Source organism: Oryctolagus cuniculus, chromosome 8 (genome assembly GCF_964237555.1).
Source record: "Oryctolagus cuniculus chromosome 8, mOryCun1.1, whole genome shotgun sequence".
Classification (NCBI taxonomy): Eukaryota; Metazoa; Chordata; class Mammalia; order Lagomorpha; family Leporidae; genus Oryctolagus; species Oryctolagus cuniculus.
The window spans coordinates 16,650,453-16,668,112 of record NC_091439.1 but is presented as its reverse complement, the minus strand read 5'-3'; the positions used below and the strand labels follow the sequence as shown (position 1 = coordinate 16,668,112).

Genomic DNA, 17,660 nt, shown 5'->3' with positions numbered 1-17,660 from the left:
TCAAACTTTTGTTTCGTCTTCTTGCTCGAATTTTTTTGCAACCTGTGAAGATCGTTTTCACCTGTCATGTCCAGGCTTCAAAAATCAAGCCAAGTAGTGAAACCTGGTAGCTGTTGTGGAAGCCATGTCTTCTTACATGCCTTTGCCTTCTGTCCACTCTGGGTGGGAGCTTGAGAGTCAGCTTAAGTTTCTTTCTCACGCTTCACCATTATTCACTGACTTTTAATGACTGTAATATCCGAGTCTGTGTTGACTCCGTTGTCTGGATGGAATTACCTAGCTGTTTAATCCTTGTGCCTGCAGAATATGCCTCAGTGTTACACACACAACTCTTTACCCTACATGAGACACCTGCTTTGTGCCTTCAACCCTGCCCTCCAGCCAAATCCAGTTACCTGTGGCTCTGTTTCTAGTCTGGTATTGTCTCTGCCAGGGGTTCTTTCCTTGAAAGGCTAGCTATCATGTCCTCCTTTTCTTGTTGCCTGACTCCTGCACGTCTTTCACGCCTGCTTTTTCTGCCTCGGAGAGCTCCTTGATACAATCATCCAATCATCAAATACCACCTTATGCTGTGTCTGCACCTGTTTCTGTATCATACTGCGAGCCCCTTCAGGTCAGGGACTGTGTGTTCACCTCTGTGACTTAGTGTCGGTGATGTGCCTGGTGTACAAGTGGAAGCTCAGGAAATACCAGTTGAGTGAGTCAAAGAGGATTAGAGGTGCTTGTGGCTTGGAAAGTGGGGATGGGAGAGGGTGAGCCCTGGAAGCTGTTTGCAGACTTGGGCTGAATATCTGGAGGTTTGTATATATTTTTTGTTCCTTCTTCATTTCTAGAAGCAGTGGCTTTCCATATTCTTGCTATTTTTGTGGCGAGGAGTCCACAGTCTTGCCTAAAGACACCGATGTCCTGACACTGCAGTGTGTCCCTTGAAGGTTACCGAGTTTGAGACACGGTCTTTACACTTAGAAAATCTGTAATGGAGTTAAGGAACTGAGTTGGGTTGGGACAGCATTGTATGACTATGCAGTGCAAAATTAATTGCTACTTAGAGTGGAGAGAAGGGAGAGCAGAGGCAGGAAGGGTGGTTTGGCAGGTGTTTCATGGAACAGGTTAGGGTAAAGCTTTGAGACAACAGTAGTTTATTTTCTTTTAAAAAAAAAAGATTTGTTTATTTGAAAGGTAGATTGTGTGGGTGGGTGGGTGGGTGAGAGAGAGAGAGAATCTTCCATCTGCTGATTCACTCCCCCAAAAGGCTGTGTGACTCCTGGGGCTTGACCAAGCCAAAGCTAGGAGCTTGGAACTTTGTCTGGGTCTCCCATGTGAATGGCAGGGGCCCAAACACTTGTTGCTTTCCCAGGTGCATTAGTAGAGAGCTGGATTGGAAGCAGAGCATCCTGGACGCAGAAACGGTGTCCGTATGGGATGCCAGCATCACAGGCGGAAGCTTAACCCACTGCACTACAACACCAACCCCATGGCAGTTCATTTCTGATAGGTTTCCCATCTTGGAACCTCTCTGCATTGGAAGTGCATCGCCATGATGTTCACCTACCACAACAGCCTTTTATCTGTTGGTAGATGCCCGGTAAAGGCTAACACCTGAGGGAAGTGGTGAGCCCACACAAAAGAAAGGACAGGGAAATGAGTGTCTGACTTTAATTCTCAATTGCAAATGAGTTTCATAGGATTCACAATCTTTATTCCCAACATCATTGAACCTAGGACAATTTTGAAATGTTTTATTGTGTTTATGCCAGTTCAAACGTGGTAATTTGACTTTGGGTGAGCTGAAGTTTCAGAAATGGCTATAAATACTTAATGCATATGCACACCATGGCTATGGTCATTGCTGTTACTTGAATTCAGTGATCCTACCAGGTAGACGTGCTCATTCCTGAACCGAGAAGGAGAAAAGAACCTTGCGCAGCTGAGAAGTCAGGAGACACCTTTTCGTTGGGTCACTCTGTGTAAACATATTCCCTTCTGCCGGTGTTCTTTTCGCTTGAGGGTTCAGATTGCCACAGTTTGGCAGGCAAGAAGAGTGAATTCTCTTAATAGAATGTGATTTAATATGTTGAATGACAGTTAGTGCCGTGTCAGTCTGCTTGGGAGGAGGATTAGTGGTGGCGAAAATGAGCTGTACCTGGTTGTGACAACATTGTAGGCAGCTTTGAAAGGTAACTTTAGACCCTTGGTCTCCAGTGCTTCTCATTGACGGGCTTCTCCTGGTTGGAATGAGTCAGGGAGTAGGCTGGGCCCAGACTTTTAAGTCACTGCTTTTGCCCTGTCATGCATACCCTGCCTTGCAGTCAGGGAGGACCACCCTGAGAAACTGAGACCTGGGATCTAGGCTCTTACAGCCAGGACGGGCTGGCATCTGACTCAGTGCCGGGGTGATCCTGCTCTGCTTCAACGTAGACAGCGTCTTGCTGCTTCTAGGCCAAGCCCTGGGTTGGCAGCTGTCCTGCAGGTCGCTACGCAGGGTCTGCTCTCTCAGGCTCCTTGCTGGGATCCCATGGGGGACCCCTTGCCTTTGAAGGGAGTCTTGTTCGGGAGGACTGAGGGACCCTGCAAGGGGCCTGGGAAAGGCAGAGCCCCAGCATCTCCATGCCCACTCGCGGGTTCTTTTGCAGAAAAGAAATGGATGGAGTTGAGCTTTCCAGGCGCAAGGGAAGAAGCAGCCTTTGTTCCAATGTGGACTGTATCCCAGAATGAAAATAAATCAAAAGGAAATCATAGCCATGGTCTAAGAGTGGGTTTTGGTTCATTTGCCTGGAAATTGGCCCTTGTATTGGGGCTGAGTTTCTCCAATTAGCTACAGGCTTTTGTGGCGAAGGGCTGTGGAAAAAGTGACTTCACTTCAGGAGCAGCCGTCCAGTATCCCAGGCCGTGCATCTGTGGACCTGGACGGCACGAGGCTCACAGGGAGGCTCAGCCCAGGGAGAAGACCTGCCTGTAGGGGGTGGGGTTTCTCTCTTGCTCCACCAGGTCCCCCTCACTGCCCTGCAGTGCACTTGAAATGAAGAACTCAGATACCCCTTCTGCACCAGAAGCTTCTACACAGAGCCATCCCGGTGTTTCCTCCTGGATGCACCCATAAGTAGTTCCTTCTCTGAGCCATCACCTCCATCTCCAACTCCTGCTTCCTAGATTCTAGCTTCTGTAGATCTCCATTTCCGATTGTGACTGAGTCTAGAATAAAGAAGAGCTATTTTTACAGTGACTTTTCGAGGTTAGCACCCCGGGATCCTGCTCAGTCCGAGCCTGGACTTTGTCTTGTTCTTCATTTTTAGGAGAACTGAAACCCATCTGAGATGGTCTTCTGAGAGAAAGTTCTTTGCTGTTCCTGGTGTGTTCACATGTTTTCTGTTTCTAGCCGAGGGCACAGGAAGGTTCAGTCAGCCAAAAGCTGTTGGTGGCTGGGGTTGTGGACCTCTCTGTTGTGTTACCCTTTGCATCTGTGGCAGGTTTTTGACCACCTGTTGTGACCCATCACCTATAAAGTCAAGGCCTGCCCCTGCAAGGCACGTTGGAGGAGTTAATATTTAATGGGCACCATGGGTTTGGCTAAAGACCAAGCGCTGATGGGTGCAGTTCAGGTGCATTTTATGGTGACTGGGAGTGCCATGAAAGCAAGAGGACGGGTTGGGGAAACAGTTGCTCTTGTGAGCTCTCTCTGCACCCTTCCTTGTTTTCTGCATGAGCCTATAATGTGTACAAATACTAAACATATCATTGTCCTCTTTGCACAAATCATGCAACTTGTTTAGGAAATGCCTTTTCGTTCTGGTTTGAATTCATTGTCTACGGTCACTGTAGGGCCTCTCATATAACTTCCTCCCTAATGTTCACATGGAACATGAAGGTTTTCTTTGGTTAGGGTTTTGCTAACTTGTATTGTTAGAAATTGTGATTCCAGGAGCTGGCACTGTGGCACAGTGGGTTAATCTGCCATTTGTGACACCGGTGTTCCATATGGGTGCTGGTTTGAGTCCTGGCTGTTCTACTTCCATTGCAGCTCCCTGCTAATACACCTGAGAAAGCAGCAGAACATGGCCCAAGAGTTTGGGAACCTGCCACAGATGTGGGAGACCCTGATGGAGTTCCATGCTCCTGGTTTCCACTTACGTCAGCCCTGGCTGTTGCAGCTGTTTGGAGAATGAACCAGCAGATGGAAGATATCTCTCTCTCTCTCTCTTTTTTTCTCTCTCTCTCTCTGACTCAAATGAAATAAACCTTTGAAAGAAAGAGAAAGAAATTGTAATTCCAGGATGCCAGCTTAGAAGACAGGATTCATTTCATGTTTCTTTAACCGGTTGTGCATTCTGTGGTGAGTGAGGAGGGCTTAAAGAACCAGCAGAGGGGACCAGCTCCATGGTGCAGTAGGTTAATTCTCCGCCTGCAGCGCCGGCATCCCATGTGGGTGCCGGTTCTAGCCCTGGCTGCCCCTCTTCCAATCCAGCTCTCTGCTATGGCCTGGGAAGGCAGTGGAGGATGGCCCAAGTGCTTGGACCCCTGCACCCATGTGGGAGATCAGGAAGAAGCTCCTGGCTCCTGGCTTTGGATCAGCGCAGCTCCAGGCATTGTGGCCATTTGGGGAGTAAACCTTTCTCTCTATCCCTCCCTCTCACTGTCTTTAACTCTACACACAAATAAATAAAATCTTAAAAAAATTAAAAAAAAAAACAACAGCAGGGACTGGAAATTAAGAGGTTGGTTCCTGCTCTGAGCTGTTCCTGATGCTGTCATCGGTTCATACTTGGGCCCCTCATAAATTAGAAGGTCATTGTTGCTACCATTAAGACTTTGCCTTCCATTTGATCTGATTTTGATCATTATATTTCTTTGTGGGGAAAACATCATTGATATCTCTGGTTTATTTTAAGCATCTTTGGTTTTTGTTGTTGTAGTTTTTTTTTTTTTTTTTAATCAAACTTTTAAAGACAGGACACCCAAATACTCTCAGGCTGAATTGTAAATGTAATTTTGAGTATAAAAGGATTGACTAATCATAGCTCCACGTAATGATAAGTGGAGTTTTTGTTTTTTCTTCTCTGAGTACTTGTTTGACATTCGCTGCTTTCCCCCATAGGTGACAGTCCCAACCCTTCTAAGGACGAGGCCCCTGCCGGCACTGTGGACTCGCTTTCCTCCCCGTCTCCCACCTTGGCAGCTGTGCCTGGGCCTCCTACACCAGACAAAAACCACCTCCTGGCAGATGGAGGGAGCTGTGCGGACTGGGCACCCCCTACGTAAGTAACCCTGCTTCTGTCTGGTGCGAGAGAAGGAGGCTCTCGCCTGTGGTCATTTTGAAGTGGACATGGGCAGCAGGCACTGGAACCCTTAGATGTGGGGACCCTTGCTCTCCAACCAGCGGAGGTGCCCTAGGGACAAGGATTCATAGACAGAGCCTCTCTTGAATGGCGTCCCTGTGTGCCCAGTGTGGAAGGGGTGAGTGGATGCTACCTCAGCTCCATGCTGAGTCCAGTCTGCAACCGTGGTGGGCTGTGCAGAGGAAGTGTGTTACTGTCTCACTGCGGGTGTTTTCTCCCTGGTTCTGTAAGCTTTTGGAGGTTTGAGAACACCTACACTGGATGTGATGGTCAGCCTCTAGGAACTGTCTGCAGAGTGGTATTTGGGTTGTGTGAATCTTGGGCAGTGTTATGCTAGCTAGCATGCTGCTCTGTTTTACCCTGGAGCTTCCTGCATAGTACATGCTTGATGGGTGATGGACCCATTTTATCTTCTCAGTTTGGCTTCATGCCAGGCATGTGCAGGTCAACTCAGGTATATTAGGACAGCTAATTCTGATACACTCCCAGCGCTTTGTACTGGCTGCGACTACCTAAGGATTTGTCTTGCTGTGCTGAGTGAGACTGCAGAGTAAATGTGGAAGGGGTGGTAGGGCCTCAGAAGGGTATTGAATTTCAAACAAATGCTCAGAGGAGAGAGAAAAACAACTTCACTGTTAATTACAAGGCATTACTTGATTAGTCAATCAAATTACATCCAGAAATACATTTATAATTTACCCAGAGGGTAATAAAATTTTTTTTTTAATTGGAGTTGCTGAAAATAAATTATAGATAATGATGTCATCTGACCCAAGCTGGGCATTCTTGGGACTTTAAATGGATTGGAAAGTGTTCCTCACATTACTTGGCTTTTTATAGTTACGGCTGGATTCACATGAAATCATTATGAACTTATTAAGTATTAAGAGAGGCTGGGAGAAAATTGGCATGCAAAAATTTTGGGGTGACCTGAAGACTTTAAAAAGCTAATCAAAAATCAGAGTGAAACTCCATGTATGGAAACACATTCTCCAGATGAGATTTTTTTCCTCTGAGATTATCATACATGGGTACTTCAGAAAGTTCATGGAAAAAAACATAATTAAAACAATCATTTTTCCTCTGTAATATTCATTTTCCATGAATATTTTGAAGATCTTTCATGTTTATTTAATACACTGAAGATTCTGGTTATGGATTTAAATTACATATAACTCAGATACGCCATGTGGGTGGCAGGGACCCAGTCACTTGAGCCATCACTGCTGCCTCCCAGGGTCTGCGTTGGCTAGCAGGTGGCTTCCTTTCCCAAGTCCCCCTGAGGGCCAGAGGTTGGACCAGGGCTTAGGCTGTGCAGCCAGAGGGTCTGTATATAGTGGGTCAAGATTAAGCTGGAGTCAGTAGCTGAATGTGGATATTGAACCCATGTGCTGTGAAATGGGACACAGGCATTTTAGCCATCATCATAACTGCTGGACCAAACACCTGCCCCCCAAGGTCTCTTTGAACCAATGTTGCTGTGGGGCCATCAAAACTGTACTTGGGGTGTTACAAAGGAGGCACTGCCTGGGATAATGCCCCAGTCCACAGAGAACAATTGAGTCAGTCATTTTTCTTCCATAGTGGCGCTCATGGAAAGTGACATTATGAGCCAGGCTATAGCCGGTGTTCAATTCACAACACGTCCAGGCCTGAAACAAGAAGTGCTTGATATTTTCGGTCATAAATCAAATGAGGAGTGAATTCTCCAGCTTCCTATTCATACACATTTAAAAATGTCAAGAAAAGCACTCTAACCTTGAAAGGCCAAAAAGGGAGGGAAGGTGTAGAAAGTAGTTGAAACAAGCCTGGAAAGATTTTTGTTGTAATGTGAACTTTCTCCTACTTCCAGAACGTGACATCTTAACCCATGCAATGGATGAAATACGTCTCTGATTCTTGTGTATGTGTGTGTGTGTGTGAGAATCATCTCTAGGTCTTTTCTAAACCCCCATATGGGGACTTACCTGAGTTTAGGATTAGGTAGACCCAAAAAGGAGCCTGGACGTTGGCACTTCTCAGAGCTCCCCAGGTGCTGGACGCTGGCACTTCTCAGAGCTTCCCAGGTGATTGGCTAGATCCCTGTTGCAAAAAGATCCTTCCTCTCCCCGCGTAGTTCTGGGTACGTGTTGATCATCAACAGCTATTACTTACCTGCACACTCAGATTAGGAGAGTGATTTTGCTGCCTAAACACTGTTCTGGGGTGGTGTGTTTGCTGTCCTTCCGGGAGCCCTACTGTGTGTGCATACTCTGATTCCCTCTGCCTGCAAATAGCTCTGCTACTTTTTTGCTCAAGACGGTCCTGACCCATTTTCAGGGTCTAATTTAACCTTCACCTCCAGGAAATCTTCCATGGTATCCCTCTCATCTTCAGGGAGTCTTTAAAATAATACCTTTCTCTGCTGCTACTCATTCTTTGGCATTCAGAAAATGTTGCCTTCAAGTATTCGTTTGTCTTCTGCTGTTACTGGATCTTTCTGTGGTACATGTGCATCTGTGAGAATACCTCATCTTTCCCTTACCCCACACAAGATCACAGAAGTTTTTAAAAAAGATTTATTTATTTGCAAGTCAGAGTTACACAGAGAGAGGAGAGGCAGAGAGAGAGAGAGAGAAAGAGGGAGAGAGGTCTTCTATCTGCTGGTTTACTCCCTAATTGGCCGCAACAGCTGGAGCTGTGCCGATCCAAAGCCAGGAGCTTCTTCCTGGTCTCCCATGTGGGTGCAGGGACCCAAGGACTTGGGCCATCTTCCACTGCTTTCCCAGGCCATAGCAGAGATTTGGATTGGAAGTGGAGCAGCCAGGTCTCGAACTGGCATCCATATGGGATGCCAGCACTGTAGGCCAGGGCATTAACCACAGCACTGGCTGATCATAGAAGTTTTAATGATAGGAATTGGATTTTTTTAAAAGATTTATTTATTTATTTGAAAGTCAGAGTTACACAGAGAGAGGAGAGGCAGAGACAGAGAGGGAGGGAGGGAGAGAAGGGAGGGAGAGGTCTTTAATCCGATGATTCATTCCCCAGTTGGCTGCAACGGCTGGAGCTGTGCCGATCTGAAGCCAGGAGTCAGGAGCTTCTTCCATGTATCCCACATGGGTATAGGGGCCCAAGGATTTTGGCCATCTTCTACTGCTTTCCCAGGCCACAGCAGAGAGCTGGATTGGAAGTGGAGCAGCCGGGTCTCAAACCGGTGCCCATATGGGATGCCAGCACTTCAGGCCAGGCGTTAACCCACTGCGCCACAGCGCCAGCCTATCATAGAAGTTTTAACAGTAGGAATTGGATCTTATACTCCGAACTTTTTGGTATGGTGTTTTCATGGTGAATAATAAAATTTAATTTCCTATTTTAATTATGTATTCATAAAAATCCTTACGGAAATCCCATTTCTTTCTGCATATCATGGAACGTCTCAGGCTGCTAGATTCGATTTCCAATCTGTCTTCCTTCTTCCTCACAAATGATGATTAAAAGCTTTCTCCAGGAGTTCCATGGAATTCATCTCACCATTTTCACTTTACAGCACTTTTCTGTTTTCCTAACATTTGTAAGTTTAGCTTTCACTGTGTGTATGCACCCTCTTCTCCCCGGTCAGCTCTGCCCGCCAGCTGTACAGCATTGAATATGGAAGGTTCTGGTCAATGTTGATTGAGATCACCCCCACCTAAACATTATTTATTGAAAAGGCAGAGAGGAAGAGAGAGAGAGATCTCATCTGCTGAGGCTCAGCTAGGCTGAAGCCAGGAGCCCAGAACTCAGTCTTGAGTCTCCTACGTGGGTGTCAGGGACTCAGTTACTGTAACCATCACCTGCTGCCTCCTAGTTGTACATTGGTGGGAGAGAATGAAGAGCAGAACTGGGACTTGAACCCTGGCATTCTGATATAGGATATGGACATCCCGAGTGGCATCTTAACCAGGAGACCAAACACCCACCCAAGATCTCTTTTAACAAAGTTGCTGTGGGGTTATTACAACTCAGTGTTCTACAAAGGAGGTTCCTATCTACTGGTTCACTCCCTAGGTGTTTACAATGATAGATGTTAGGCCCTGGGCCAGAGCTAGGAGCCAGGAAACTCAATCTGGGTGTTCCGCATGGGTGGCAGGAACCCAACCAAATACTTGAGCCATCACTGCCATCTCCCAGGCTGGTGCTGCCTGGTCTTCAACCACCATGACTCTGTTTCCAAAACTTAAGCTGGGCTTATCTTGGGTCCTGAGGAATGAAGTCCGAACGCATGGGAGTCTCCTAGGGCCCCTCTAGCTCTTGTGTACAGAAATGGCATAACCTCAGCCACCCAGCGATTTGCAGAGGAAACCCACAGTAGCTGTGGCTCTGATACAGGCAGTGGGTAAAGTCAGCTGTGGCCTCTGACAGGTGGGAAGCAATGCGGCAGAATTGGGTCTCTGCTGATGTTTATGACTTGTGGGTATTGCTTCTTGCAGTCAGTCAATCTGGAGCCATTACTTACCTGCACACTCAGTAAGGAGGTGGGTGATTTCATTGCCAGTGAAGAATTGCTAGCGCAGTCTCCTTGGAGGACATTACATCATAGGTCAAGGAGTTTCAAATGTTCCAAAGTCATTCTCCCTCCAACAAAACAGTTTTCTTTAAACAACTTTTCTTCAGTTGTAATTGATGGAACCAGGTCTTTGACAGGCAATTCTTTTAGGTGCCCTGCCCCCAAAGAGAATCTCTTTTAAGGAATACCAGGCATTGGTCTCCGCTTCTGCTTCACATTTCAGATGGGGAGCCACACTGCCTTTTCTGCTGCACAAGCCCATGTTCAAGATGGCAGTGTCCTAGAGTAGCTGCTCCTTATTCTTGCTCTGCGTTTTGGTAACCTGAGGGGCATGTCACTCTGAACCCTGGTAGGCCAGCAGGACTACTGTATCCTGTCTCTCTGAGCCTCTGAGAGGTTTGGCTTTGTTTATCCTGAATATTGACTCTTTTTTTTTTTTTTTTTTGACAGGCAGAGTTAGAGACAGAGAGAAAGGTCTTCCTTTTCTGTTGGTTCACCCCAAAAATGGCCACTACTGCCAGTGCGCTGTGCTGATCTGAAGCCAGGAGCCAGGTGCTTCCTCCTGAATATTAGGATATTCCTAAAGCATCTTCCCCAAGCCACTAGGAGCCACAGAGTTTCCTGCCTACCGGGACTTTATGTTGGTTATTTTATTTATTTATTTATTTATTTGACAGGCAGAGTGGACAGTGAGAGACAGAGAGAAAGGTCTTTCTTTTGCCGTTGGTTCACCCTCCAATGGCCGCCACGGCCTGCGCGCTGCGGCCGGTGCACCGCGCTGATCCGATGGCAGGAGCCAGGTACTTCTCCTGGTCTCCCATGGGGTGCAGGGCCCAAGCACTTGGGCCATCCTCCACTGCACTCCCTGGCTACAGCAGAGCTGGCCTGGAAGAGGGGCAACCGGGACAGAATCCTGCGCCCCGACCGGGACTAGAACCCGGTGTGCCGGCGCCGCAAGGTGGAGGATTAGCCTAGTGAGCCGCGGCGCCAGCCTGATGTTGGTTATTTTAAAAACAACTTTTTTTTTAGAGGCAAAGAGACTGAGGGAGACAGAGCTCAGACCTACTGGTTCATTCCCCAGATGTTTACAGCGATAGATGTTAGATCCTGAGCCAGAGCCAGGAGCCAGGAAACTCAATCTGGGTGTTCCGCATGGGTGGCAGGAACCCAACCAAATACTTGAGCCATCACTACCATCTCCCAGGGTCTGTAATTGGCAGAGAGCTGGAATTGGGTGCTGCAGCCTGGAATCAACCCCAAGCACTCTGGTGTAGGATGTGGGTCCCTTAACTGCTACCCTAAGCACGTGCCTCTGTGTTTCTTGTTTCAAATCAGGAGATTGTACACTTCTCCCATACACAGCCTTAGGCATGTCAGTTATATATGAGATTCACTCAGAAAGTTCATGGAAGATGGAATTAAAAGATAAATTTATTTTGGTGCAAAACAGCTTTTTAAAGTCCTTCCATAGCTTTAAAAAAATTTTTTTTTATTTATCTGAGTGGTAGAGTTGCAGACAGAGGGAGAGACAGAAGGGTCTTCTCTCTGCTGGTTCACTCCTCAAATGGCCACAATAGCTAGAACTGAAGACGATCCAAAGCCTGGTGCTAGGAGCTTCTTCCAGGTCTCTCATGGTGGTGCAGGGGCCCAAGCACTTGTGCCATCTTCCACTGCCTTCCCAGGCCATAGCAGAGAGTGGGATCAGAAGAGGAACAGCCAGGACTTGAACCGGTGCCCATATGGGATGCTGGCACTGCAGGTGGAAGCTTAGCCCACTATGCCACAGTGCCAGCCCCCATAGCTTTTTCATAGTATAGATTTCCCATGAACTTTATGAAGACCCCTTATACTTTATGTGTACCATTTTTATTCCTGTCCAGGAAATAACTCACTTCCTTTAAATTGGACAAATAGTAATTCCCCATGGATAGCTACTTGGCATTTCAAATTACTGCCCTCTGAGTCCCGTGACTGTTTTTCAGCGAGTGGATGAGTTTTGCTGCAAGGTACCAAAGTACCCCTTAACTGTGATTTATGGGGCTTAGTATACCACAATAAGCCATGACTAATCTGTCTAAAGCTCTGAAAAACAGTCATTTAAAACAGTTTTAGCAGTTTTCTGTGACACATGGGGCATACCTGGAAGTCACAGTGTGGTCCTCATGGGCTGGCTTTTGTTTTCCTGTAGGGGAATGTTGATTGTCCGTATAACTGTAAAGCCCCGTAACGAAAAATTAACCTTCTAAAAATAAAGACCCCTGCCTGAATGCTTTTCTGCTGCTCATGACTTTAAACATAATTAAGTCTTCTTGTGTATGTATTTTTTGTTGTTGTTGGGGTCAAGATTTTTTTATTGATGCCATCGTTGTAATTCATTATTTGCTGTTTGTGAATCATTGGTTGCATCTCACTGTCAAATTGAGGCAGCAGCCTTTAAGCTGTCTTGCTTAAGCTGGGAGACAGCTTGGGCTGCAAAAGCACTGGTTTTAGAGACACACAGGCCTGGCTTTGCATCCTCACTCTGCTTCTTAAAACCTTAGCGACCTTGTAGAAGTTATTTAAGCAAACCAAAGCTCAATAGCAAGAAAATCTATAAGAGGGGATTCGTCACATCTGCCCCCCAAGAAACCAATATCGGAAAACCCTGCCCTCCTGAGAGCTCTGGGTCGTCACCTGCTGGGAATTTCCTTTCCTTGCAGAACCTCATTTGATCTTCGTTCAACTTGACTCCAACTTCCTGGTTCATCGGTTACGTAATCTTCTCACTGAATAGCTCAGGGACATGACCTTCCTGGTATTGGAGGAGCTCTAGACATTGACCTGTTTTTGTGTTGTTGGTGGTTCTGGGGTTATTCCAAGAGGCTCCTCTCCTAGCCTCTCTGAGAACAGAAGCCTGGGTAACACATGATCAAGGCACGGGCACCCCCAGGGCCCTAGCCAACTCTGTCAATTATTCTGAGCAGTGTGGGTAGCTCACCTATCATGACCAGCAGCCCATCAATCACCTCGATGAGTAACCAGAGGGATTTTCTTAGAGTAATTTTGTGCCTTTCTGGGCTTGCTTGGTTCTGTTGTGCCTATCCAGCCCTCAACATTGGGCAGCAGCTGTTTCTACGCAAGAAATTGGTCCACTGCTTGGCTGAGACCCTCAGCTGAGCCTACGGGACTGCAGCCCACTGGCCTCCAGATCACCGTGGCTTGCTGCAGGGAAGCCTAAGTTCCTTATCTTTTCAGCAGGCAAGCTCAAGTTCAGCCTTCTTGCCAGATTCCACAGTGGTCACCCGGAAGGAAGAATGTCACCAGTGGAAGACTGGTCAGAAGTTTAAGTCTCCAGGGGTTCTTTAGAGAAGAACCAAGAGTGTGCTTGTCCTGGGAGTGAACTCTTTTAAGATGTCTGCTGACTGGCCCGTGGGGTCCCTTCCTGTTAGCAGAGGATGTCCACGGGGTGCCTCAGTGCCCACCGGTGGAGGACTGGGTGTGCGACCTGGCTGTGCCCTCCTTCAGCAAGTTCCAGGGTTTTCTTCAGTGCCCTTCCTCTTCTTCCTCCCTGACCATATACCTCCTGCAAAAGATTTTTTTTTTTCTCTACAAGATGAATAGGTTATTGCTTTCACATCTTGGCTGGCTGGGTTGAGCAGCTCACTCATGCATGATTGGTGATTGTGAACAAACGGAGAGAGCTGCTGGGATGATGTTGTAGCACGTGAGTTACTGTGATGCTGGCATCCCAGATGAGAGTGCTGGTTGGAGTCCAGGCTGCTCCACTTCCAGTCTGGCTCCCTGCTAATGTGCCTGGAAAGTAGGCAGAAGACGGCCCAAGTGATTGGACCCCTGCCAGGTTGGAGTTCTAGTTCCTAGTTTTGGCCTGGCCCACCCCTGGCTGTTAGTCATGTCAGGGAGTGAACTAGCTGGTGGAAGATCTCTTTCTCTTTTTGTCTGCCTTTCAAGTAAATAAATATTTAAAAAATTTTTTGGAAAGAGCTTTTGCTTTTGAAAAGCACTGGGCATGGGCAGATCAGCTCCAGACACATAAGGAAGCCTTTGACCACAAACCCAGGGCAGAGGGGGAAGGTAGGCGCATGGGTTTCTCAAGCCCTGGTATTTCACAGTTCCCAATGTTTCTGTCTCCCCTACTCCCACCAAATGGATTTTTATCCAGTTCATTTAATCCAGGAGTGAACAAACTATGGACCACTCCCACCTGTCTTTGTAAGTAAAGTTCTATTGGGAACACAGTCACACTCAGTGGATTTGTCTGTGGCCACTTTTGGCCTACAGTGATGGTGGAGTTGCGGGCTTACTGGAGAGACCAAATGGCCTGCACAGCCAAAAGCATCTAGCATCTGGTAAAGACACAGAGTTTACTGACTTTGATCTATCTCATCTGTGAGAGGAACTTCAGAAAATTCCTGCAAGAATGAAATACAAGATAAGCTTCATGGGGCTGGCGTTGTGGTGCAGTGGGTCAAGTTGCCGCTTGTGACACCTGCTTCCTGTGTTGGAGCACTGGATCGAGTCCCTGCTGCTTCAGTCCTATCCAGATTGATCCCTGCTAATGTGCCCGGGAAGGCAGCAGAACATGGCCCAAGTCCTTAGAACTCTGCCACCCATGTGGGAGACCCAGATGGAGTTCCTAGTTCCTGGCTTCTGCCTGCTCCAGCCCCAGCCAGTGTGGCCAGCTGGGGAGTGAACTAGTGGATGGAAGAATCTTTCTCTCAGTCTCTGTCTCTGCCTGTCTCTCCCTCTCTGATATGCTGCCTTTCAGATAAATAAATATATCTTTTAGAAAGATAAGCTTATTTGGGTACAAGCAAAATTGTGAAGATAACATCAGGATCTGAGTGAGATCCCTGTTTTTTAGAACCCAGTTTCGAGAAGTGTGCTTAACCACTGTCTGTCGTTACATTGGTTGTACAGGTGATTTCTGAGTGTTGCTTTCATGCATCTTTGCTTGTTACTGGATCAACCCCAAATTTTCCTTATGGATTTTGGATGCCTTCAAGTATGTGATCCTGATTTCAAAAGGCCTTTAGTGTTTCAATGATTAAAAAGTCTACTTGAGATTGTCCCTTTTTTAATAACTCATTGCCTAACATAAAATCTTTATTTTGGAATTACTTCAGTTTTATAGAAAAGGTGCAAAGAGTTCCCTCTTGCCTTCGGGTTGACATCTTGTGTTAACGTGGTACCTTTGTTTAATAGAATTAGCATTACACAGAGCTCTTAACCAAGCTACAGGCTTCAGGTGGCTCTCCCCAGTTTTTCCACTAATGGTCTCTTTCTGTGCCAGGATCCAATCCAGGACACCACTTTGCACTTTATTTTTTAACTAGTGAGGTCCACTTAATACCTTTGTAATTTTTCTTCTTTGGTGTAGTTTAGTTGCCATCATTTCCAAAAGAAAAATGATGAGTGATGATGTAACTATGGAAACCAGAGGCAAAATCTGGCTCAGACATCAGAATTGTAATGAGGACTTTATTTGCTGAGTGTTTGCTGTGCTGTAGTTACTGCTAGGTGCTTGGCACCTGTTATGTCATTTAAATACTGCAGTGACTTGGCCTTTTAATAATTACTTTGTCTACTTGAGCTGAGGAAGCTGAGCCTAGAGAATTGAAGTTACCGGGCCGTGTTTCAGTTACAGATGGTAGTCAAGGGCAGGCCAATAGTGCTGGCGGTGTACCAGCCCTGGCAGGCACCTGCAGTCACTCACCGTGGCCTCTACAGAGTGAGTGGGATGCCTCCCATTATGTACTGAGAAAGGAGCTCCCCTGGGGAGGTTCAGAAACTGCAGATGGACAAGTAGCTTGCAAATGGCAGTGCTGGCTTCGGAGCCCTGGTCTCTGTAAAGTGGTGAGTTTCCTGTACCTGGAATTGTTATGAAAATCCTCCAGGAACTGTTCCCTGCTCCCTGGGTGCCTCTGTGCCCTTCTCATATTCTGTCCCAACCCAGCCACTTAGAAGCGCTTGAGGGTATGAGCTTTGTGCTACCTAGCCAAGACAGGGTTGAAGGGGAATTGGTGTTTGAGAGCCTTATGTAGCACGGGGCTGGACTGTGGGTGTGGGGAGGGGATGATGATACTGACAACAGCAGCATCTGCTCAGTGTGGATACCACCTCCTCCAGAGAGCCTTCCAAGGATGCCCTGGTGGTGGTTAGGTGCTCCCTGCGTGTTCCCTGTGAGGGCCTGTTGGTACTCACCATGCCACATGGTGACTACTGGTTGGCCATTCCCCACTTACTTGACTGGCTACCTAGGAGAGTAAGTGGGTGCTAGTACTTCGGGTGTGAATGAGTCCATTCCAGGCTTCCTAATGGACGTCGAAGGCCTCCTCACCCAGGGCCTGTGAGCTGAGGTTGTTTTCTTGTCACACGCGTTTGATTGTCTCTCTTGCAGTTCTCCCTCGACAAGCTCTCTGGGAAGCAGCCCGTGTGCCTGCTGTGGCATCCTCCTTTGCTGGCACTTAGGGAACAGCCATGGCCTATATTTGAACAGACACTTGCCGTAATATACAGATCTACAGCATTTCCGAGGCCCGTTGCCCAGGACGGCTGTTCTAGAACATGCTGCATGTTTCCCAGACTGGCGTGAAAGATCATTTCACTTCCACTCTGGGCCCTTGCAAACGAGGCTTTAGGGTCTTCCTGCGCGATCACATCCTTCCGATTTGATCCTGGTACCTTAGAGTCATGGTCAGATAGCTTGCTAGTTGGAGGAGTCTGTCCCTTCAGAGAAGCAGACATTCCTTTTGGTCTGTGTTCTCTCCCTGCCATACTGCTCCAGTTTTCAGTGACACCCTGTGCTCCAGGAGCCTGGAATCTGGCGTTTGCACCAGCAGCATTGCCCACACCGCTACCCCTCAGTGCCATACAGGAAAGGCGTGTTAGGTGCCGATGTTCCCTGGGACCAGTGCCGCTGGTGTCGGCTTTGAACAGTGAGGACCCTAACCCTCCTGCCGCCTTTCTGGATCCACTGGGCTCTTCAGCCGCCAGAAAGTTTTTAATATGCATGGAGCGTGAAGTCTGGTGCTGGGCAAGACTGGGTCACAGTTTGAATCAGAAGCTGGTTCGTTGAATGGACTGCTGGTTTGTTGCGTTGTATAAAAACCAACTCTGACGCATACACAAAACGCATACATAGCCTCCAATTCAAATTTCATGTTTTGGAGGTTTTTTTTTCCCCCTCTTTTCCCCCACTGCAAGACCTCTGGGCTCTTCCCCTGAAATGCAAGCCTGTTTGTCCAAAGCAAGAGTGCTGTTTGTGTAGCAGAGCCGGTCGGTTTCCCCAGATCCTCCTCCGCCCCACCCTAATGGGGGAAGCTTCACTCAGCCTTAGAACTGTAGGCAAGTGGATGTTCGGTGCGTGTGTTTTCAGCACTGTGTCAGCAGTTCGAAGTCTCCCTGTGTTTTCAGGCAGACACCCTTGTTTCTGGGTGTCCCCTTTCTTTGCGATGGAAACAGGTCCCCCCTCCCCCCAAAAAACGGAAGGTTTAGATGCTGGTGTTTCTGCACTCAAAGTCTTGCTTTCAGAGAAAATTCTTTCAGCTGAGATGATAGTGAACCGATATTGCTAGTTCTCTTTATTTCTGGTTTGGTAAATGTGGTTTCTGAGCTCTTGGGGGGGCGGGGAGCTAATTTCTTCCCTCATTTTTGTAAACCACAACTTGGCTTTCAAGAAATTTGTGGCACTTGGGTTCTTTTTGTAATTCTTTTGTAATTGGTCAGTAGAATTGGTGGTTTATGCTCCTGCCAACCTTACTAATCAAAAATCCATCATTAAAGGAGCAGCAGGAAAGAGA

The 17,660-nt window shown here is 47.2% G+C and overlaps 1 protein-coding gene across 5 annotated transcripts in view; it reads left to right on the top strand.

Annotated features, from left to right (window-relative positions):
- ARHGAP10 (Rho GTPase activating protein 10) overlaps positions 1-17,660 on the top strand; it is a 362,697-nt gene that overhangs the window by 330,380 nt on the left and 14,657 nt on the right. For all 5 annotated transcript variants that reach the window (XM_051819397.2, XM_070047462.1, XM_070047463.1 and 2 more), the window contains one exon: positions 5,093-5,252. In XM_051819397.2, the coding sequence (XP_051675357.2) occupies positions 5,093-5,252 (160 nt within the window). The remainder of the gene's footprint in view (positions 1-5,092; positions 5,253-17,660) is intronic.